This window comes from Hydra viridissima, unplaced genomic scaffold (assembly GCF_058129835.1).
Source record: "Hydra viridissima isolate aposymbiotic clone 2 unplaced genomic scaffold, HvirCarnegie_v1 scaffold_8, whole genome shotgun sequence".
Classification (NCBI taxonomy): Eukaryota; Metazoa; Cnidaria; class Hydrozoa; order Anthoathecata; family Hydridae; genus Hydra; species Hydra viridissima.
The window spans coordinates 1,921,785-1,945,308 of NW_028324307.1; the positions used below are offsets into that span (position 1 = coordinate 1,921,785).

Below are 23,524 nucleotides of genomic sequence, written 5' to 3' on the forward strand. Positions count from 1 at the left end.
TGTCGGTAAAACGGTTTGCCAATGTTGCCACTTAATTCCTACTGAATTGTATTTACTCAGGGTCCTAAATGTAGAAAGCGAGGCTTGTCATGGGCCGGCGGTTCGATGCCACATATCAAAAAATGTAATACATTTTGATGTTTTAACCGCATAACTTGAATGAACTGTAAATAACTCTAATCCGCGTGCAACCCGTTGCTCTAACAACGTTTTTCCTTCTTGAGTCATGCAGTTAGTTTTGTAATTAGGCACTTAAACCATCAATTTCTTGCTGCATCAACCGTAGTTGAAGTAGCAAATCCGTTAATTATGCACCAATTTGTGATTAAATAACTAGAGTAGTAGTCGGATTACCGCTTTGACTACGATTGATTGCATTAGTCGAAGCGATCTTGAAGAGAAACCAACATTGTAGTTCCTTTAGTCACCGAGGTTTTAAACGTATACATTTTTTGTTTTTTGGCATACATTTAAAACCATGATATGTACTTTGTATACGGGACAAATGTTCGTTACGTTTTCCTTTTAATGACATTTTTCATTTGAAAAAAGCACTTTTGACTGTTGAACTAAGAACGTGTGTATTTTGGTTTCTTTATTCCGAACAGAAATAGAAAAATGTTGCGTTTTGATAAATTTAGGGATTGCTGAGTCAACTCACCAACTCACAGCTTAAACGCAGCGATGATTTTGTCATTGTGTTTGGCGTGTTTTCTTCTCTCTTCGTCTATCCATGCATTTTATGACGAAATGGAAAACGACAATGTAGACATAGCTTTAAGCAGCGTATCAGGAAGTTCTGTGAGATATTGGAAATGCGCCATAGAAAACCGATCCGGTAAAACGCTTTATGGTTCGGGAAGCACTAGTGAGTTTGGAAATCTGGCCACGCCTCTGCCTGAAATCGCACCTGGAACCACAGGAGCCTTTGTGTGGGAAAAAACAAGCGGATCTGCAACTGGTGCAGCAGGCGTTGTTCATTATACGTACGGTGACAAGATTCTTAACTTAATGGCAGTGATTCCGTACGATTGGAATTTGCATAGCTCTTACTGCAGCGTTCATGTGTCCAACAAAATGGAAAGTTTTTACGACATGTACAACGGAAAAGGTGGTTGTCCATATCCGGTTAGAGGAGGCAACTGGGCGAAATATGACGGTGCAACTTTCTACTTGAGCGACCGAAGCCAAGCCGTGTTTAAAGTTTATTTCGACGGTTAAAGTGTAATTATCTACAGCTGAAGCTATTCGAAGCATCGGCGAATGAAAAAGAATGCTTCTTATGAGTCACAATCATCGTTGAACACTTTTTATTGTTGATTTTTGTTTTTTTCTATTTTCATAGTTTTTGTATTTTATTGCACAAATTATACGCTTCTGTTATTTAAGAAATAAACGCTTCTAAAGTCTGTTTCTTGTTTCTCGCAAAAGCGCAGTTACTTAGTTAAGAACAAAAAGAAAGAGAAGAAATACAAAACCTCGCTTGAATGAACGAGAAAGTGATGTCAATTCGCTTTTTTTTTTTACTCGAAGTCTTTACATTTCTATATCGTCGGCAAGGATGTAAATCTATCGTCTAAATCTCCATCTTTGAAAACTTATAGGTTACTGAACTTGGTTAGCAAATTTGAAAAATCGTCTTAAAAACTTTGATTCCTCACAAAAAAGAAAAAGCAGTTCCACTTTAATCAAGAGAGATCTCGTGCCTCTTTTCAGTGTTAAAAACACGCGGTTTAAAAATAATTCAAACACGATTTAAAATTAGTTCTAACACGCTTTTAAAATGATTATAACACGATTTTAAATAAATGAAAACTAAAGTAATTGGACTGATAATAATAAATTCACCTGTTGTACTAAGTAAGAGAATGTTTATGAGCGAAGAAGCAAGTTGAGAGAGCGAGACAGAGACAGAGACAGAGAGAAAGAGACAGAGAGAGAGACAGAGAGAGAGACAGAGAGAGAGACAGAGACAGACAGAGAGAGAGAGACAGAGAGAGAGACAGAGAGACAGACAGACAGACAGACAGGTACAGAGAGAGACAGGTACAGAGAGAGAGAGAGAAAGAGAGAGACAGACAGACAGACAGACAGACAGAGATAGAAAGAGATAGAGAGAGAAAATTGATATTCTGAAAAAAAAGAAATGGTATTGTTTGCTGTGGAAATCATTTTCTTGTTCAACTGAATATTTATGAGCAGCACTATTTTGAGAACATGTATTTTCACTTACTTTACCAAAACAAATCAATCGCCCTCGCCCTCGCCCAATACCATTTCTGTTTTGCATTCAAATAGATAATTTATTTTTTGCATTCAAATAGATAATTTATTTTTTGCATTCAAAATGATAATTTTTTTTTTTTACATTTAAATAGATAAGTGTTTTTTTGCATTTAAAGATAATTTATTTTTTATATTTAAAGATAATTTATTTTTTGCATTTAAATAGATATTTTTTCTTTTTGGCATTTAAATAGATGAATTCCTTAAGCTAAAAATTTTAGCTAAACTTCTTATTACTTATTTTTTTGTAAACAAGGCGTCAGCTTCCAGCAGGTATGGAGATACTGCAGCACTTAGCTTACAACCAATCATTTTTCCCAAGAACATCAAAAAATATAACTATTCTTGCTTGTCCTCCTTAGAAAAACTTTGAAAGATGTGCAATTAGTAGTAAATGTGATTGCATTAAGGTAAAAGAGCCATGGATTTTTTATACTAAACAATTAAAGTCTAGTAAAAAATCTTTCATATCTGAACAATGACAATTCAAAACTTAAGAAGCATGAAAAAAGGGGATCCGCTGCAGATTTGACAAAGCAACAAGATTTTAAAGTTTACCTGAACAAAAACAAAAACAAAAACAAAATTGCATTCTGGGCTGGCATTCTTGATCTTAGGAATACAATTATTGTCTTTGAACTACTAAAGCTGGGTCTCGTCTAATCTCCACCTTATAGAAATTACTAAATTTTATTTTAGATTTACATTATTAACTTAACATTATTTACATTATTAACTAAAAAATCATCATCATCATCATCATCATCATCATCATCATCATCATCATCATCATCATCATCATCATCATCATCATCATCATCATCATCATATCATCATCATCATCATCATCATCATCATCATCATCATCATCATCATCATCATCATCATCATCATCATCAACATCATCATCATCATCAACATCATCATTATCATCAACATCATCATCATCATCATCATTACATCATCATCATTACATCATCATCATCATCATAACTAAAAAAGTAAAAAGTATATATTTTGGACAAATAGTTATAATCCTTTTTCAGTAACATAAATACGGTATGTTATCAAATATTGTAACTTTTTTAAATCTAGATACATAAAAAAAATTTTTTTTTTAAAAACTACGATACCATGTATTTTTGCTAAAATATATGGGTTAAAATAAACATCTCAGAAAAAAAAAAATTTCAAACTTTTCTAATTTAACTTTCCCCCTGGACCTGCGAAATCGGCTGTTTTTGAGAATTTTTTTCCTAAAAAATGCTTAGGGGGTAAAGATTGAGTGGACCTGTTTAGCTCAAATTTTTTGGGAGTTGTTTTTACATCTGCCTCAAAGATATATATATATATATATATATATATATATATATATATATATATATATATATATATATATATATATATATATATATATTAAGGTGGGTCGAAATGTAAAAAATATTAAGTTGGAGATCCTGTACATGTCTAAAAAGTTGCTTTTTGATGTACTCATTTGAAAAAACCTCACTTTTTATTTTATGGACAGTGTCTACAGGTCCCAACTCTGACTAGAAAGACTACATAAATACCCAATGTTAGTGTAATGTATTGCAATGTATTACAAATTAAAAATAATGTAAACTGTAACGAATCAATGTTAAACAGCAACAATACAAAGTTGTTTAACCTAACTGTTAATAAAATCTTTCTTGCTGTCTATTTTTGGTATCTCTAATCTGGATTTCTTACTCTGTAACACCATGCCATGACGGGACTTTCTCCCATAAACTTTACAGCTCGCAGCGCTAACGTCTTTAATTGTTCTCTCTACTGCCTGTGAATGACATGGAACATCGGGCAGTAGTATTGGATGTGTGTAAGTAAGTTGATCATTTGAAAGGTGTGATAGCATCGGAGGAGATGTAACATTACTCTGGTCCCAGTCAATCATGTTAATGAACGATGTCGCAGCCAAATTTAATGTTATATCCTTCTTATCAAAGACGCGAACCGGTATGTTACTATTAGTCTGCTTCTCTCTTGCTCTTATTATTTGTTCTACTGAAAAACGACGGACTTCCATATCACTATCACTAACTGCAGCTAACAGAATGTTTTCAGCATGTGCAAAGTAGCAGTTATTTTCGAGAACAGGACGAACCACAGCCTGATCTAATGCATCAAGTTCCTGAAACAACTGAACTAAGTAAAAGAAGTTGTTAGCACCATTTTGGCAAGAAGAATTTGATTTGATTTTGAACCAAGAGGGTCCGTAAAAGTTCAAAATGAAATGCGTTACTCTTCTGAGAGGTTGAGATGCCACCTCTCTAGACATGTAGAGACGCAAAATCCTGTTGGCTTTCGTCAACCACCGAGCATGACTTATATTTCCAGGTAAACTCTTCTCGAGGAAATCAATGTCTGTAGAAGCCTGACGTCCACGCTGTACTGCTAGACATGCTTTTAAAAAGTACAGTTGGTCTGTGCTAAGATCCTTCTTGACAGCTTCATCACAATCAGTCACCTTACCAGTAATGGGCAAATAATTAACGACAGGCAATTCATTCGGATCATATTCTAGAGCTGAGCTAATTGTACCTGTCGATGTGGAAGGTCCTGTAGTTCGAGCAAAATCCACGCCTGCCAAAAACCTTCTAAATGGCAGCTCGTTACAGTGTAGAAGGCATACCAACCACTGTAATGGTCTACCTAAGTTCTCCTCCAATTTTCTTATGATTCCGTTGCTTTTACCTGTATTATTATTTGTGCCATCACACACAACACCTTGAATGCTTTCTACGGAGTTTGTCTCTATAATAACTGACATTAACTCCTTTGTTATATCAGCAGCTTTACTACTTTCAGGAACTACATGATCGATGTATATGTTTCCTGGATACGAGACAATACTATAGTGTTCTTCTTTTTTACTTCTTCTACAACCAAAACTCTCAACTAATGTAACGTCTTGTTTTCCATCAAAGCCTATACAGCACAATTCCTTATTGCTCTGCATATGTTCTTCAACCAGAGTATCTCTCCAGAAATTCCTTTGTCGACGTAGCTTTGAAGGATCAAGAATTGTTGCTGAAGACAACATACTGAGGTCTTTTAAAACAGCATTAACAATAAGACATGTATCTCTGTTGCTAATTTTGCATCGATCAACTGCTTTACATAATTCCTTGTACTTGTTTCTGTTCTGCACTGATACTGTCTCTTCCTCTGATGTATAATTACTTTCAGATGTGTTACGCTCATCCTCATCAATATCTTCCTCAGTTTCATATTCAACCTCTTTTGACTGTGCTTCATCACACACTAATTTCATAAACTTGCGTTTTTGTCTCTTTTCCAGTGTTGCTGTCGTTTCTTTGTCTACTCCACCAATTATCATATTTCTAACAGTTTTCTGGTCAACCCAGAAATCCCACTCTATCAATGGAATTTTATTTGGCAGTGGGCACGTGCATAAGTTCCTATCTCTAATGCCCGAATCAAAGCATTTGCAGGTACAAATGTCAAATAACTGCTGAAAAGAATTCAACTTTTCAGTGAACGTGTCTGATGTTCTTTTTGCATCTGAATATTTTTCAAGTGTATGTACTTTATCCATAAGTCTTCTAACCCTAATGATTGTGCTATTCACTTCTATTGTGGGAATACTTGCTTTTGAATAAATACATTTCACTCTGTCTGCTAAAATTGAATATCTTTCTTGCAAGCTAATTTCTAATACTGTTTTCTGATTATAATAGAACGCCTTAATAACGTCTTCATATGATGGGATTTGATTTTCAGGAAGATCAACTAACTGTCCAAACAATGGATGTTTAGTTGCACTTCGTGTACACATAAATATGGATATTTAATATATTTGTCTAAAATAATAAAAAAAACTACAACAAGTTATGGTTACAATAAATAAAAGCTGTTAAAACAATTTTTCATAAGAATTAAATCAATAAATATTCCAATATTTATACAGACTATAATATGTTTAGCCCTCTCATAAATAGGCCTACATGTTAAACGAAGTGATCTTTCTACAGTCTAAACTATAGCCTACTGTAGTATACATCTATATTAGCCTACTTGAATTTTACTATAGATCTATTATTGCAAAGAAGAAAATAAAATTACAAAATAATATATTAGATATTTTGCTTGTTTCTAAAAAATCCAGCACATGGTTTGTTGCTAATGTTGGTGACGTCACATGTAAATAACGTTATAAAATTTATTCCATTTCTTTTTTAGCACTTGTAGTTAGGTGCTAAACCATTTGCCAACGCATTTTAGTCCATGATTTATAGTTGGTACGTATTTAGACTGTACCAAGGAAATGGTTAAAATACATCAAATAAGGTAAGGCTTTAATCAAAAGTTGGGACCCCTAAACGTTTCATAAAAAATCTTTAAATATTATTTTCATACTGTATTGATGCCAAGACAACTTTTTATTCATGTACAGGAAAAATAAAAAAATTCGACCCACCCTAATATATATATATATATAGCGCTCGCCATCTGAGTCGCAACTTTTATTTTCTTCATTGTGCAAACGCGAAATCAGCAGAAAGTTGACTCTCGCACCGAAGCCCATTCTCAACCGCACTTGACACAGGTGCCAGCCCCAGTTCAGACCTCGCCACTAACAGCGATAAACGTGGTGGAGCAAACGCCTTGTTCTAACGACCAGCATTATCTATGAGATCATTGGCTGCAATTAAGAATTCCTCATATTGAGGTACCTCTTGATGTCTTCGAGAGTTTCGGGCTTTACTTCAATCTCGCTGTTAGATGTTTTTTGACGTTCGTATCGACACTGTAGAGGTACACCCGATATTTTTCTTCGAAAGCCTTAAAATCTTCGACAGTAAATTGTCTACTTTTAATAGCAGAGCTTATACCTTCCTGGAGGAAGGCTGCTTCCGCACAAGATCAGGTATATAGGGAGTGATACCTCTTTGAAGAGTATATGCATCACTTTTCAATGGCGCGCCAACATACGCATCCCTAGTATGAAGACGATGCCTGACGCTGAGAGACTAGCAGGTATGACACCAGTCAAGAGACCCGTTTTATCAGAGATGGTCATCCAGATCACCAAACTTTTGGTAGTATTTTTTCTCTTTTTCTATAGTAATCGGTAAACAGAGAGCATCGCTGTTTTATTTATGATTATTATTTCTCATTTTTGGGCTGAAATCTTCAATAACTTTTCGCTGTGTTGACTGAGTGTGGGTGGACTATTTAATCTTTAGCTTTAAGATCTGCTGAGAACTGCCATTATTCAAGATATAATTAACCACAAAGTTATAAACATAATAAACAACCAGCCGACAATTTGAAAATTTTTTGCAAGATACTTTCCTTACCAAGTTTAAAAAACGGAAGCATGTTTACGTATAAAGAAAATATCAATGCTTTTTATTTTGAAAAATCTTTAAAGGACTAATGTCATTAACTCTTCATTCAAAATACTCAAGTTTCAACTGGAAAAAAATTAAGTTTAAGCAAATAAGATGTTAGAAGTTAAAAAATGAGAAGAAGATGAGATATTAAGAAAACTGAAAGCAATTTTTCCCCGTAACCTGAAAAGTTAAACTCCTGGATTAAACGCTCAATTCCTCGATTTCGGGATTGTAAAAAACCGCGAAATTTTAGGAATTCCAGTAAAACTTGCATCGTGGAAGTCTGCAAAACTATTTTCTATATTGCTAACTTTTCAATTTTTAGAGTTTAGGATCCCACAATTATTTTTTCCCCTATATTTCAATATTAAAAACATGTTTTAATAGTGGCAAAAAATGATCTAAACCTATTTAGATTGCGGATCACCTGGATTTGTAGACCTCTTTAGATTGCGGATCACCTCATTCAGGTACTTATTTTTTCAGCCAATCAAATTTTTGAAATAATTTTCTGCAGCCCTTCACTTTCTCTTTAACATCTTTGATTAAAGCCCTTTTTGATGGTTAGAAAAATGAGCAGCTGCGAAGGGTGCCCTGGTCTCTCCAACTTTCTGAAAAACAATTTTAAAAAGCTCAGTAAACCACAAGTAATATTTTTTGGGTCTCCGGATCTTTTATTATTGTTTATTCTGCTCTCTTTTTCCTATATATTTCATTTAACTTATTCACTTTAAAATTGTATCAAAACTAAAAGCCATTTGGTGTGATGATAATTTATGGAATGTTCGTTTGGATATTTATTGCTTTTAATCTGGAAATAGCTTAACTATCCCGCAACAATTACAACAGATGAGTGTAGTTCTTGTTTTTGAAAAAAAGTTGTTTTGAAATCCCAAACAAAGCGTTGCTATCTGAAGAAGGAAATACTTTACCATATTTGAACCCTGTCGATTTTTCTCTTGGTCAGTTTTTTGATTTCTTTAAAAAAACCAACAACATAAAAAAAAACGTAAAAAAATCCAAAAACGTAAAAAATCTTAAAAGAAAACTCTCACTACCCAAAAGGTTTCCTTGTCGTCTCTTTTGTCTCGATTAGTTAGTAAATTTATTGAATCTTAAATTTTTTTTTATAATATAAATGAAAGAAAAAAAACAGTTTTAAGTTCCAATAAATTTACAAATTAATCGAAACACTATTTTTTAGCACAAATGAAAAACGAGTACAAACAACAGGTTTTTAGCTGTAGTTGTAACTTTCTGGTCATTTGTAATCTGGTTTTCATCTGGTCATTTGTAATCTGGTTGTCATCTGGTCAGCTTCAGACATTTAGTAAACATTGATCAATCCTGTTTATGCTGAGAACTGCGTTAAAGACTTTTATTTCAGACACATTGCTGGAGATGGTCTTCAGAAGATATGAGCCTCGTTTAAGAACCATTTTAGATGTTATTTGACAGTTTCTTTGGTTGATAAAAAGCCTGAGAATAGAATTAGTTGGGCAAGTTCCATTCTTTTAGTGTAATTTGTGAAGTATTAAAAGTCATTTAAAAATGAATGTTTTGAACGACTGAGGAAACATGGATTCACGGAAAATAGCAATTTTAAAGCACGTTTGAGAAACGTTTTCTTTTTGATGTTCGCATAGAGAATCAATTACTGGTGATGAAATTTCAAGGACCGTGGGACCAGCGTGGCAAGCACCGGTGTTGTAAGCACCAGGCTGATAAATTTTGAAATCTTTTCATTTATCAAAGTTAATGCATATATAAAAAATAAAAGTGATTTCTCTGAAAACCTTATTAAATCTATAGTTAGCATCAGGATTAGAAATAAACGGTAAAATATTGTTCTCGTTTCTTCTTAAAATTTTAGTGAACTGTATTTTTTGGACTTTTGCTTTTAATTACAGTTTTTGCCTTGCAGACATGGATAATGTGCAGTTTATTTGTTTGCAAACACATTAACAAAAGTAATGGGTTGTTTTTTTTTTTAAATTCTTATAAAGTCTACTATTAATCCTTTCAATCTTAGAAAACGAGTTCTACTTTGAACTCTGAATCAATTTCTGCAATTGTATTGACACTATTTGCAGCAGTAGTGTCAATACAAATTGCAGAAATTGATTCAGAGTTCAAAGTAGAACTCGTTTTTACTCCCGAATTCTAGACTTGTAACAGAAACAGCAATACTGTCACCTGTCATTTTGTGCTTTAGTTCCTATTTAATATGGCTGACAACTTTACCATTAAAACAGAAAACTATGATTTTCTCTTATGTCTGTACCTTTGCGTGTTTCAGTCTCATAACATCTCTGCCCTCCATATTTACTATTTGATTTCAAGCCTTTCGTTTCCACTCCTAAATAATTCACTAAACAAGCAATAAAAATTGATTGGTCTCTGTTACACGGGGATGTTACACTTGAAGGTGTTTTTGCTGCTATCTTTTGGTATCTTTAGGCCATCTCTGGTAATAACTTTATGATCATAGCCAATTATCTAGTTTTTCAGATTCTTTCCAAAAATATTATCATTACAAAGACCCTTTAAAGGAATAAGGTGAAGCGATTGAATGTGGTTTACCACACGATCAACAAAATGATTAGTAAAGCCAACTTCTTGAATTAAATGGAAATTTTTTTAGACGTTTTCCGCCAAAAAAAACCGTGTAACTCTATCCTGCCTTTTTTTTTAATTTTTTATTTAACTCTGCCTCTCTCCACACCACTAATTGAATCTACATTCATTAACACAAAGATCAGGTAACAACAATGTTTCTTTAGTTTTTATTCACGTAAAATTGAGGAATTACTGAGTAAATTGCTTACCTTTACGTGAATAAAAGTATGAGGAAAACTGCTGAAGTTTTTATTCACGTAAAGCTGACCAATTACTGAGTAAAAGCAATTGCTCATTTTTATTCACCCGGTGTAGTATGAGATTTTTACTCCCACTTTTTTTTTACTCCCCAGTAAAAATCTAATATGGAATTTTTACCGGGGAGTAAAAAACGCGTATGAGATTTTTACTCTCTTTATGAGATTTTTACTTCCTTTAGATGTTTTTCCCGTTATGTTTATATAGTGCTTTTAAAAGTTAAACTTTTAATAATAATTTTATTGTTAACTAAAATTTTAATTTACATATAGTAGCAAACAACTTTTTAAAAATAATTTATTTCCTACATTTCAATATGACGAATTAAAATCATAATGAAAGTAAAAATTGTTTTATTATTTTAATTAAAACGGATTAAGTACGCAGGTATCTGTAAAATTTATATTCTATTCCCGATAGTGATAAATTTGTTTTAAACTTACATAACATAAATAAATTTGTTTTAAACTTTAAATTTAAACTTAATATTAAATGAGTTTTTTTCCCCTTGACAACCTTGAAAAAACGATATTTAAATTGTTATGGAAAATAGTGCGATAAAACCCATACCTTACCATAAATATGGGCACAAATGCTAGGAGTATTGATTATTACATTAGGCGTTGTGAATAAAAATGAGCAATTGCTTTTGCTATGTGTTTTCGGAGCAATTGCTCCACTTTACGTAAAAGTAATTGCTCCTAAAACACATAGCAAAAGCAATTGCTTATTTTTATTCACACCGCCTATTATATTTCATATCTCGGAAAGGAAATATTAACAAAGAAATTATTATAATTTATTTGTTAGGTCCTAGAAATTAAAGCAAGTAAATTTAAATTATTCAAGGAACTTTGGCACTGTCAAAATCTCTCTCTCTCTCTCTCTCTCTCTCTCTCTCTCTCTCTATATATATATATATATATATATATATATATATATATATATATATATATACAACATTTAAGTGATTAGTACAACATTTAAGTGATTTGCAGTTGAATTGTCAAGGAATATAGCATGTTCACTAAGCTGAGTAAGTGTTAAACTACATGGGTAAGTCAGCCATTTTAATTCCTCACCATATTTGCTATATACTTTTATATCAATACCCATGAATGAGGCACACTTAATTATTTCTGCATCAGTTGCCCATGTTGCATTATCACTCATACCACTTTCATTTAGATATGTTATGACCGATTGATATGAAGCCATTTTATCATTAATATGGGTACACATATGTCTTACAACTTTTTCTCTTATAATTTCATAACTGCTTTCACTGCCTGTAATGATATAAGATATTGCCCTAAAAAAGCAATTACCATCGCCTCTGGTACTGTGTAGTTGTTTTGGACATGAAAGTAGATTAATATCTGCAGTAAATATATTTTTGGTAATACCAATTCCAAATTTTTCAGAAATAGAAGTTCTCATTTCAATAGTTGCATATTTTCCAATCTTATCAATAGAAATTTGCATATTCATTTGATTGAATGTGATTTCTTGTTTACCATCAGTTATTTTTTCATTATATAAACATAACATTGTGAAGTTGTACTTTGTTTTTAAAACTTGCCCCTTTAGATTTTTCAAGGTACAGTTATTTGTGCTTGAAATGGATGTTACAATGTATGGTCCAGTCCAAGGCTTTACAAGTTTCCCGCCTTTTCTATCATCACGTCTACTATTTCTTAGCAACACTTTTTTATTTATGCTAATTTTAAAATTTGGAGCAATTCTCCTGTCATAATCAAGTTTTTGCCTTTTTTGAGATTTTTCTATATTTTGATAGGCTTCATCAAAAAGTTCATTCTTCATTTTATTCATTGCATAAAAGGTTTCTGAAATTATTTTTTTGTTGGAGGAATCATCATTGCTAAGAGCGTTATCATCATTAAAATCAATTAAACTGCAATCTAAATCAATAGGAAGAACTGCTTCCCTTTGGTAAAGCAATGAAAATGGTGAAAACCCAGTAGACTTATGTTTTCTAACTCTCAATGAAAATAAAACACTATCAATAATGTATGGCCATTCCAGAGCAGCCTCATCCAGGACCTTTACTAATGTACGTTTAATTGTTTGATTCTGTCGCTCTACTAATCCATTTGCTTGAGGATGATATGCACTCGTAATTCTTTGAATTGTTCCTGCTTTTGAGTGAAGTTCTTTAGAAATTTCATTTACAAACTCACGACCCTGGTCATTTATTTGAATTTCAAAACAACCATGTCGACATATCTGTTTATACAAAAAAAAAAGCCACAGTTCTAGCAGTTTTATCAGTAAGTGCTTCTACTTCAACCCATTTACTGAAGTAGTCGACTAATACGACCAGATGTTTATAGCCATTAACTTTTGGTAGTTGTGTTAAATCAATTCCTACTTGCTTCATATTACCTTTTGGAATTAAAACATTTTGTAGCAATGGTTTTGACTGAAGTTTCCTGTTTTTCGACTTTTGACACTGGTCACATTCGGAAACATAGGTTATAATATCTTTTGTCATTGCATACCAAAAAAATCTACTTTGAATGTGATGTGTAGTGTTATTAATACCTGTATGACCAGATAAAGCTTTGGACTCAACAAAGATATCGTTTCCTTCATGAACAAGCTTTATTATGTTTTGTTGTTCATCTCTGCTCCAAATAACTTTTCTCTAAAAAAAAACTATAACTGGTAACTAGGTTCTAGTTATAACAGGATAAAAATGACAAAATTGTTTAAAACATTTTGAAATAATAGAATACCTTTGCAGCTTTATTTAAACGATATAGCTCATTATTATGAACTATAAATGGCTTTGTTTGCCTTCTAAAATTGGCTTTATCACCTTTATTTAAAACTTCTTTTAGATACGTTCTGTATTTTAAATAACTAAATATATCAGCAAATCTGGCGTGCATGTCTTGTTTATTTGTAATTTCGCTAAAATTAATTTGAGAGTAAAAATCTCATACACGTTTTTTACTCCGCGGTAAAAATTTCATATTAGATTTTTACTGGGGAGTAAAAAAAAAGTGGGAGTAAAAATCTCATACTACACCGGCCTATTCATTAACACAAAGTTGATGCGAAACTTTTAATTTTTTGCTGTACGAAATATTTGGAATGTTTCGTTTACTAGAATTTGATTTTTAGATTTAACAACATAATTTAAGCATAGTTTTGGTTTTTTTTTTTGATCCTCAAAGTTCATTTTACGAGTTACTAAAATACTTGAGTCACCTGAGCCCTACACCGAAATTTTTTACAGCAGATGAATAGTAAATCACATCCGTTTTTTTAAACCCTTTTTGAAAAGTTTTCTTTGTTAAATTTGGTGTTATTTTTATTATTTTCGATCTGTTTTAAGCCAAAAATATATAAATACCAATACAGATATTAACAAAGGTTTTACTACTCGTATATACATATACTATATATATATATATATATACTCAGTGTGTATGTGTGATAGCAGATATCGCCATAAAAAAAAAACTTTTACAACTACATTTTCAAAAGTTAAAAATTCGCAATTCACAAATATCAGGTTTTGTTTTTGTTAAGCTTTGTTAATAGAAAAGAAAAACGAAAATTCACGTTCATTAAATAACAGAGAAACGAAAATTCACGTTCATTAAATAACAGAGAAACGAAAACTGACGTTCAAAAAAATTAAAAAAGCAAGAGTTTATAAAAGTTCTGCAGCAAAACGAGACAAACTCAAATTTATCCAAATAGTTTTTTTTTCATGAATTAAAGATTGTCATCGACTTTTAGAGATTGTAATACTGCTTCATAACCCCTAAACAATCTTTGACCGTGTGGAAGAGGATGTTCTTCACCTAAAATCAACAAAAAGACTGATGTACCGGTGACGAGATGATTATATAACTAAAATTATAAAAAAGATTATAAAAAAAAAAAGCTTAGATAGGAAACTGCTAATAAAATAAGCACAAAAGTAACACATTTAGAGCCACAAAAAAAATAATTAAAAAACCTGAAGTTTGTCTTCGTGATTTGTATGAAAATCAGATAGGTGGCGGAACTCTTGAGTAAGTTGGATACAATGAGACATGTGCTGAGCAAAATATATGTTAAAAAATATATAAAAAATATCAATTAGAAAAATTAAGCTTAAATATGCTATTTCTAAAAGCAAAATACTTCATTACCTCTGGTCCAACAAAATCTTCTGCAACTTTAATGCAACTGTGGAGATTAAGTACCTGGTGAGGGGCTCCAGCCGGGATAAAAACAGCATCCCCTAAACACTGACAGATGGCAAACCCAACTACGCCTTCTTCTTCCTGTAAACGATCCAACAGTTCTTTGTCCAAGTAAAAAGACTAAAAAATAAAAAAAGTTTACATTTTCACACTTTTTTTTTTCAATGTGTTGAAGTTTCAGTGCATTTTTTCAGCATTCGTACTTAACTTGATACGTTTAATTTTTCAGGGCTTAACAAAGTCAACCAACCTTTTAAAAGCCTCATTTAGAACAAAAAAGTGTTAATGAATCAAATTGACCAAATTGAAGTACTTTTCAATAAAGATTTTTAATAAAGATTATAATTTTTCTTACCTGATCATGTATAGGGTCAGAGTAAGGGTTTAATTTAATACCACGCTCGATTGATACCTAAATATTTACAAACAGTAATATACTTATACCCTAATAAACAAATAAATGAATAAATAAATATGTGTGTATGTAATTAATAAGAAAATAATTAAATTTTTTCTTATCAATATAACTTAAGTTATTTCTTGAGAATTACTAAATAATTGCATATATTTTAAAGTATTTTTAATAACATATTTTATTTAATTGCACATTTTAAAACTCACCTCCAGTGAGTTATACTGTTAATAATTCCCAGACTCCCAGTCAGTCAATTTTACCACTCTTAACCGCAAAATTAACGCACTACTTACTTATAAATTCCGACTTATTTCGAAGAATGTTATGCAATTCCAGGATTTATCAATTGCAAAGATGATAATGTTTATTGTTACGCCTTTTGTTGGTTTTATTCTGTTTCCCTTATTTAATTTAAAAATTATAGCAGCTTTTCATAGGCAGCATGTTTTGCTGTAATTAAACCTCACTTCTAAAAGACAAGTATGTATTGGTTTTAAAATGTATTGACAGTAGAAAAGATGACTGTCATTTGAGCAATACATCTGTTCGCAATGCAGCGTTCAAAATTTAGAGACAAAATTTAATTTATAGACAAAATTTAAGTCGTAATGAATGTGTTGCAATTGTTAGTTTGTGCAACGAAGGATTAACAAATTGCAAACTTGGTAGAAGATTTGAAGTGTCTCATACAACAGTCGGTAGGGTTCTACAAATGTTTTTAGAGTCCAATGATTACGCTAGATGACTTGGCCAAGGCAGACCACGAGCTATGAATGCCATAGAGGACCAATTTTTAATGCTTCAAACACTGAGAGAATGGTTCACTGCTGCACTTCACTGCAATTCTTTGTAGAGACTAATGCTCATGCTAGACGATTTGCCAAGGCAGACCACGAGCTACCAATGTTGTGGAGAACCAGTTTTTATTGCTTTTAACACTGAGAGAACGGTTCACTACTGCACCAAATACAACTTGCTGAAGTCTGCAAATACAACTTGCTGAGGTTCATGGAACTTCTGTTAGTCAAGATACCATAAGAAGAAGACTTCATGGTTTAAATTTACAATCTCAGGCAGCAGCTACTGGTCCAAGATTGTCTGTAGACCACTGAAGAAACAGACTGGCATTTGCAAGGTGGCATATGAACTGGGAATACATGATTAAGGACAGGTCTTATTTACAGAAGAGTCAAGGTTTTGCCATGTAAGTTCTAATCGCTCCCCAAGAGTGTAGAGAAGTCCAAATTAAAGATATTTCACTTGTAACATTTAAGAAACCATTTTATATGGAGATGGCTGATTGATGGTATGAAGCCGAATAACTTTAACAGCTCGCACAGAGCCTTTTATTGTTGATGGTGGAGGTCTGACTTCTCAATGATACATAGCAGACATTTTAGAACCTTTTGTGGTACCTTTTGCACTGTATATTGGAGATGGATTGCTTCTTATGCAAGATAATGCTAGACCTCTACATCACATACTGTTACTGAATACTTAAAACATGTTAATATTCAAGATTTTGGAGTGGCCAGCTTGCAGCCCAGATATGAACCCAATAGAGCATCTTTGAGAAATAATGGGACGCCATGTTAGAAGCCAACATCCACCACCTAACAGCCTAGACAGGCTGCAACAAAGTCTTATCTGCGTGTGGAAAGATATCCTTAAGAAACAATTTCTAATTGAAAGTATACCACGGCACTGTCAGGCTGTAATAGCATCAAGAGTGGTAACACTAGTTATTTATAAGCCAAAAATGTTTCAATTTAAGCTGTATTAGTGTGCATAACAATAATAATCATTTTATTTTTTCATTATCATCAAAAAAATTATGTTCATGTCTTCTTTTTTTAATATGTTTGTCAAAATATATGATAATATTGATGACATTTAAAATAAATTGAAATGTATAAGTGATGCATTAATTTTGCGATTAAGTGTATTAATAGAACTTACTCTTCGTAAAAATTGTCGAATTTTTTCAGCAGAATGAGCAGGAAAAATATGCCAAAGAGCTCCCTGTAAATGAAAAGGATATTAAGTTAAATTACTAAAACAAACTGGAAGAAGCAGAGACATTTACCAATGTGTTTCCAAGAAAATTTTATATTTTTTAATTTTTAATATTTTTAAAATTTTTATTTTTTTTACCCAATTATAAAATTGGTAAAATTTTGTCTTTATCTGAAGAAGTCAAATTTATACCGGTTTAACATTTAGCTCTCTGATTCTACTACGAGTAGCCTCACAGCAAGCCGAATCAATAATTTTAATTGCATCTAAAAAGTAAAGCGTCCAACTTTTATTAATCATAGCTTCGATAAGATAAAAAGTACATAAAAAACATAAACAGGTTAACATAAACAGGTTAACATAAACAGGTTAACATAAAGAGGTTAACATAACGAGGTTAACATAAAGAGGTTAACATAAAGAGGTTAACATAAACAGGTTAACAATATTAACTAACTTAACTTCAATATAACTAACTTCAATGGTAAAAAAAAAGATAACTTAAAGATAATCTAATTATGAATAAAAGTTACCACTAATTTCTTTTTGTCGATGTTCCTCTTCTCTAGGTATCCCCACATAAACCTAAAAACGTGTATTTAAGTTATCTTTAACATAGTTTTCATATTGCTATCTAGAACTTTCTAGCATGTTAATCTCCATGATTACAATATCTCCTTTAAACTAGTAAACTCTATTTTAAATAAAACTAAGAGAAATAAAAAACAAAAACTCACAATCACATTGGTTGCATCTGATATGTCCAGATGTAAATTAGTAGTACCTGCACTTGCATGTGAAGCAGAACCTATTAGTAAAACAGCTAATTAAGAATGGTGTTAAATACTATGTGAGTATGTTTAATTAAATTTCTTAAGCATTTTCCTATATTACAGATATATTCTTTCCTAGTATATACAGATATATCCTTTATATTTTTCAAGATATAGAAAGAGATGTAGCAGTAAATGAATGTTATGTTATTCAAAAAATATTACCATAGGCATTGTACATTTTCGGACCAAGATCAGGGACAGCAAAAAAATCAGGAAGTCTATTTAAAAAACAAAATTGAAAAGTAAAAGTCTTTAAAAATAAAATTTTTAAAGCATTCACTTAAGATTCAACACAATATATACCTAACAACCATAAACATTGAGAAAAACAGATGCACTATAAGAAAAAACTATAGAAATAAAAAAACCACATAAAAAAGGCAAAGAGTAGCACATATACCGAGCCGCTAGGTTCAGCTGCCCATTTCTGTGAGTGTAACATGGAGCTGGTAATGCTTTTATTAAGTCTTGATATCTAATAATAAAATGTAAATAACAAATATACAACAAGTCTCTGAAACAAGCTCAGATGAAAGTAGGATGCAAGTAACTAACTCAGATGCAAGTAACTAACTCAGATGCAAGTAAGACATTTATTTTTGTTGCACAAAATTGTGAGCTATTAATTAGAGCTGCCCAAGAAAATGACTTTCATAGGGTAAAAGCCATTTGTAACCAGACTCCAAAAATAATAAAATTGAAATCCAACTATTAGAAGATTTTAGTGAAAACATAAATCAGTTAAAAACTTATTCTTAGCACTGTCAATGTGCAGTGTTACAACAAAGGTGTATGCTGTGTTTTTTTTTTGCATCAAACAGTTTGTTGATATGAAGAAACTCCCCTTAGTGTAATTGGCAAGCAAGCTACTGAGGCAACTCATTATCAATTCAGAGCCCACTGGTAGAGGTACAAGCAGTCTGTGGATCACCCTGACTATGTTAACAGGCTTCTGGCCTGCATCATTGACTACAGCTGTAAACACTTATAAACAGGAGAAAATACAAAGAATTTTTTTGAAACAATAATCATTAAGATTTATTTTGAAAACACATCTAATTCAAACTTTTTTTTACACAGGATTTAGTTTCATGCTTTCATAGTCCTTTTATTTAAAGAAACTTTCTTTTTGAATGTTGTAAAAACGCTATATTTTGAAAAGCTATCATTTCCTTATCATGTGTAGAAGATAATAGAAAATTGAAATGAATTTTCTCCAGGGGAAAAAATAATTGGATTTCAATTTTTACATTTTTGATGTCTGGATACATAGGGCTTCATCCAATATAAGTTATTTTCTTGACACAGATTAAATTAATATCTTACAATTTTGTGCAATGGAGAAGAAATTATCCATGTAGTAATTTCCGATTTAGCAATATCTTGCTTTGATTTAACTCTCTAAATTTTTGTCATAGTTTTTGTCAAGTTTCAAAAAGATTTTACTATTTTTACAGAGAACTTGAAAGGTAAGCAACTTAAAGGAAGACTCAAGTGTATAAATATGAAAGATGGAGAGAAAAACAAAGTAGGGAGAGTAGTATAACATTTACAGTAAAAATAACGATAATGTAATACCAATAATGTAATAACGATAATGTAATAACAATAATGTAATACCATAAGTTACATATATATACAAAAAAAAAAAAAAAAAAAAACTCAAACTCAAAAAAAAATTAAACATTAGCATAGCTATGGAAATTTTGTAATGGTTTTGAGTTTTGAGTTTTTCAAAGGTAATCATGTTAATTGAAAAAATGTAAGGAAGAAAAACAAGAAACACAGTAACAAAAAAAAAAAAAAAGGAAAAAGCTTGATACACAAATAAAGTACAAAAGATATTTCTATAATAAAAGATATATTGATATAAAAACAAAGATTTATTGATATAAAAACAAGAAACAAACAGCTAACAAAATTTTTAAAAAAACATCAAAATAAAATAAAATAGAGATTTTGTTTGAAAAAAGTCAGTGGAAGCTCTTGCTGCTGGATTTAATAAAAGAGAAAAAAGATTTTTGGTTTAAAGAAAAAGCAGTGAAGTAATTTATTGAGATTAACAAATAATGAATAAAGAATGCTAAATACTCTAGCCATTACACATTGATAAGAGTCTTTTTGCAAGAACCATTATAATGAGAATACATTGAAAAATAACTACAAAACCCTTACAGCTAACTCTTGCCCTTTCCTACTCAAACAGTCCCTAGACCCTTAACCCTCTACCAACACATTCTTCCCATTTAACCCTCATGTCCATATCTCCTTAACCATTTGTTATTCTTAACAGCATCGACATGGCAATACAATAAACATTCATACACCCATCATTTACATAGACATTCATGAACATTTCCCCCTCACAACTTCCCAACAAACAACCTCCCCACATACTTCATTTACACTTCCTCACAGTATATTTATCAAAAAAAGATTTGCATAAGATACTTTGAAAATATTGTTTTTACCTCTCTGGCAATTTTTCTTGAAAATCTTCACCTGAAGGCCAGTCCTAAAGCAATTCAAACTTTTCAAAATGACAATGTTATTGTTAAAATTTCATTTTAGAAACTTATTGCTGAAATCTTATTGTAAGAATCATATTTTTATTTATTTATTTTCGATCTTATAGATAGAATATTTTTGACAAAAATTTGTATTTCATAATTTATTAAAAATATTTTTAAATTAAAGATTTTTTTAAGGTTTTCTTACTAAATTTTTATAAACTTTTGTTGGAACATTAAAATTAATTTAAAATTTACATTGTTAGGATTTTATTGTAAATAGAACTTTATTAACATGAACATGTGATGTGAACGTGTGATGCTGTTTTTTTGTTTGGATTTATTTTTTCATATATAAATTCTTTAACTTAAGTAAATTTAGCTTTTCATTGTAGAAAATATTTCAATTTTCAATTCTTATTTACCTTCAATTTAAGTAGAGAAATGGAACCATCAACCACAGGACGATCTACAAAAAAAAGGTTTTAAATACACAGAAGGTAATAAATTGGAACATTTAAATTATATAAAGAGGTTACATGATACTTATCAGTTTTAACAAAAATAAACAATTTTTTCCACTTAAAATTAAAAAAAAAAACTTTTAAAAAAATATATCTTGTTTTCAATAATCTATGTTAATAAAAATGATAATATGTTAATAAAACTATGAGTTAAAAAAAAACTCTTTTTAATGACTTTTTTTTAACTCATAGTTTTATTAACATATAAAGTACTGCTGTATATAACAATAACATCCAAAAGTAATTAGACAAACATCTTTTTGGTTAAATTTTTTCATCGAGTAAACATTTTTAAATGAAATTTTGAATAAGCATGTCAAATCATATTACAGTTATGAAAAACAAAAAGAAAATCCTAATTTGGGAGAAATTACTCAAAATTTTAATAAAAGAATGGAAATGATTGGCTCAAAAGTAATTGGACAAACTAAATTCTAACAATGTAGATATAACTTAGACTATTTTAACTTCTTTTTCTGAAGGCAGATTTTTGTAAAAACATTCGATGATCAATAATTTGCAATGGGACATAAATATTTAAGCGAGGCAGTGAAAAAGTTTATTGTACAAGCATGTAATAATGGTAAGACTGTGCGACAATTTTCAATAGAACATTCCGCAATCAACAGTTAGTTATACATTAAAAGTTTTTCACCAACGGAGTCACTTCCAAGTTTCAACAAAGTCAGGACGCTTGAAATCACAACTTTTCGCCAAGATAATGCTGTAGTAAGATTATCAAAGGCAGATGCGCGCAAGAGTGCTAAAGAAATTCATAGAGAATTTATACAGTCACATCAAATTTCTTGCTCTTATGCAACAGTAAAGCGTTGCTTATGACAAAGCAATTTTTTTGGCCGCTGTCCTGTTAAAAAACCTTTTGTTTCTGCAAAAAATCATAGAGCATGGTTAAAATTCACTAAAGAACATCTAAATTAGACAGCAAACCAATGGTTGAAAATACTATAGATTAATGAGTCAAAGTTTAATATGTTTGTATCCAAAACAAACCTCCAAGCTAGTCAAAGAATTTTTAGCTAAAAAGAAAGTTCGTATCTTGGAATGGCCGTCACAATCTCCGGACCTGAACCCAATCGAACATCTTTGGGAACATATTGAGATAAAAATTAGTGTTCAAAACCATCTAATCAGTGTGATTTGTTTGAGTTGATTAAGTGCACTTGGGAGGAAATACCAATTGATGTTTTAATTAATTTGGATGATGAACTAGGATTATGCACAGATTATATACATTATGTAACAGAATATAATACTATGTAACATGACAAATATTATTTAACAGAAATCTTCATAAAAAATGCTGAAAATTTAACATTTGTTGAGAAAGTTTTTATTTTAAACGACATATTTAGTTTGTCCAATTACTTTTGAGCCAATCATTTCCATTCTTTTATTAAAATTTATAGTAATTACTCCCAAATTATGATTTTTGTTTTCTTTTTCATAACTGTAGTATAATTTGACATGCTTATTCAAAATTTCATTTAAAAATATTAACTTGATGAAAAAATGTAACCGAAAAAGGTGTTTCTCCAATTACTTTTGGACGCTACTGTATATATATAAAATATATACACTCAAAGTAAACTACGCATTATACTTTATATGTAAATATAAGCTTAAAAAAAGTGAATAAAAAGAGTTTTTTTGATTATATGTTAGAGTTATGACTTTTTTCAAAACATTGATTTCCCTAATGTTGCTGTTGAGGAACTTTTGTCTGTATTTTAGTTTTTTGATGTTATTTCCTGTTGGTCATGTAAAAACCTCCTACACCCAAATAATTTGGTACATGATATTACACAATACTTCTAATTTAATACTCATTTCTCATTGAATATATTGTATTATATTTTCAGATTCAAATAAACATGTCTCTTGATAATAAACAATCAAAGTCAGCATTAGAATCAACTAGAAAAAAATGGATGGACAATTTAACAATAATTACAGAATTTAACAACAACTACAAAAGAACATTCATGATATAATGTGTAGAATGCATTAGAAGAGAGGCGATTTTGGTAGGTTTTTGGGATTGTACAATGAAGTCAAAGGACGAGCCGACCAAGTAAAGTAGATTCTTATGAGGAGTTGCTAAAGCTTTGGGAGAAGCTGAGCTTCCTTTTTATTTCTAAGCAACAAGTTACAGCAAAAGTTAACAAACTAAATAAAAATATTTGAAAAATATAGAAAGCAACCAAATGAAGAATCAGACACTTTTGACACCAGCATAACAGCAAATTTTGTTATTTGAAATTATCAAACAACAAAATCTACTGCTATGCTGGTGTAAAAAGTGTCCTTATCAAGTCAAGTCACAAAAATGGTGTTGTTACTAAACTACAGACACAGTTCAGACAAAAGGGTCTAGAGAAGCCTCAGCTTGGTTCTCAACATTGACCTAGTTCTTC

General features: G+C 31.1%; 2 protein-coding genes and 1 pseudogene across 5 annotated transcripts in view; 1 reads left to right on the forward strand and 2 right to left on the reverse strand.

Annotated features, from left to right (window-relative positions):
- Positions 1-194: 194 nt before the first annotated feature.
- On the forward strand, positions 195-1,406 carry LOC149884475 (hydra actinoporin-like toxin 2 pseudogene; annotated as a pseudogene). 3 transcript variants are annotated; one of them, XR_016455253.1, is made up of 2 exons: positions 195-441; positions 642-1,406. The product of XR_016455253.1 is annotated as a hydra actinoporin-like toxin 2 pseudogene, transcript variant X2 (transcript). The 3 variants fall into 3 exon arrangements; XR_016455252.1 differs by having other exon boundaries at positions 212-432; XR_016455254.1 differs by lacking the exon at positions 195-441 and adding an exon at positions 485-507.
- A 10,119-nt stretch (positions 1,407-11,525) lies between these two features.
- LOC149884476 (uncharacterized) lies at positions 11,526-12,803 on the reverse strand. Its single transcript, XM_090096124.1, has one exon. It carries the CDS (start codon positions 12,393-12,395, stop codon positions 11,526-11,528), a length of 870 nt encoding a protein of 289 aa, XP_089952250.1. The 5' UTR covers positions 12,396-12,803.
- A 1,307-nt stretch (positions 12,804-14,110) lies between these two features.
- LOC145187187 (uncharacterized) overlaps positions 14,111-23,524 on the reverse strand; it is a 30,935-nt gene continuing 21,521 nt past the window's right edge. The window contains exons 26-37 of the mRNA XM_090094857.1: positions 20,991-21,034; positions 20,527-20,570; positions 18,456-18,530; positions 18,218-18,273; positions 17,957-18,027; positions 17,753-17,804; positions 17,412-17,485; positions 17,163-17,225; positions 15,144-15,200; positions 14,735-14,908; positions 14,560-14,640; positions 14,111-14,401 (exon numbers count right to left, since the gene is read on the reverse strand). Coding sequence (XP_089950983.1) covers positions 14,333-14,401; positions 14,560-14,640; positions 14,735-14,908; positions 15,144-15,200; positions 17,163-17,225; positions 17,412-17,485; positions 17,753-17,804; positions 17,957-18,027; positions 18,218-18,273; positions 18,456-18,530; positions 20,527-20,570; positions 20,991-21,034 — 860 coding nt within the window. The 3' untranslated portion in view covers positions 14,111-14,332. The remainder of the gene's footprint in view (positions 14,402-14,559; positions 14,641-14,734; positions 14,909-15,143; positions 15,201-17,162; positions 17,226-17,411; positions 17,486-17,752; positions 17,805-17,956; positions 18,028-18,217; positions 18,274-18,455; positions 18,531-20,526; positions 20,571-20,990; positions 21,035-23,524) is intronic.

Excerpts from the sequence above, each read along its gene's own strand:
- LOC149884476 (XM_090096124.1), bottom strand. The coding sequence starts at position 12,395 with ATGAATAAAATGAAGAATGAACTTTTTGATGAAGCCTATCAAAATATA.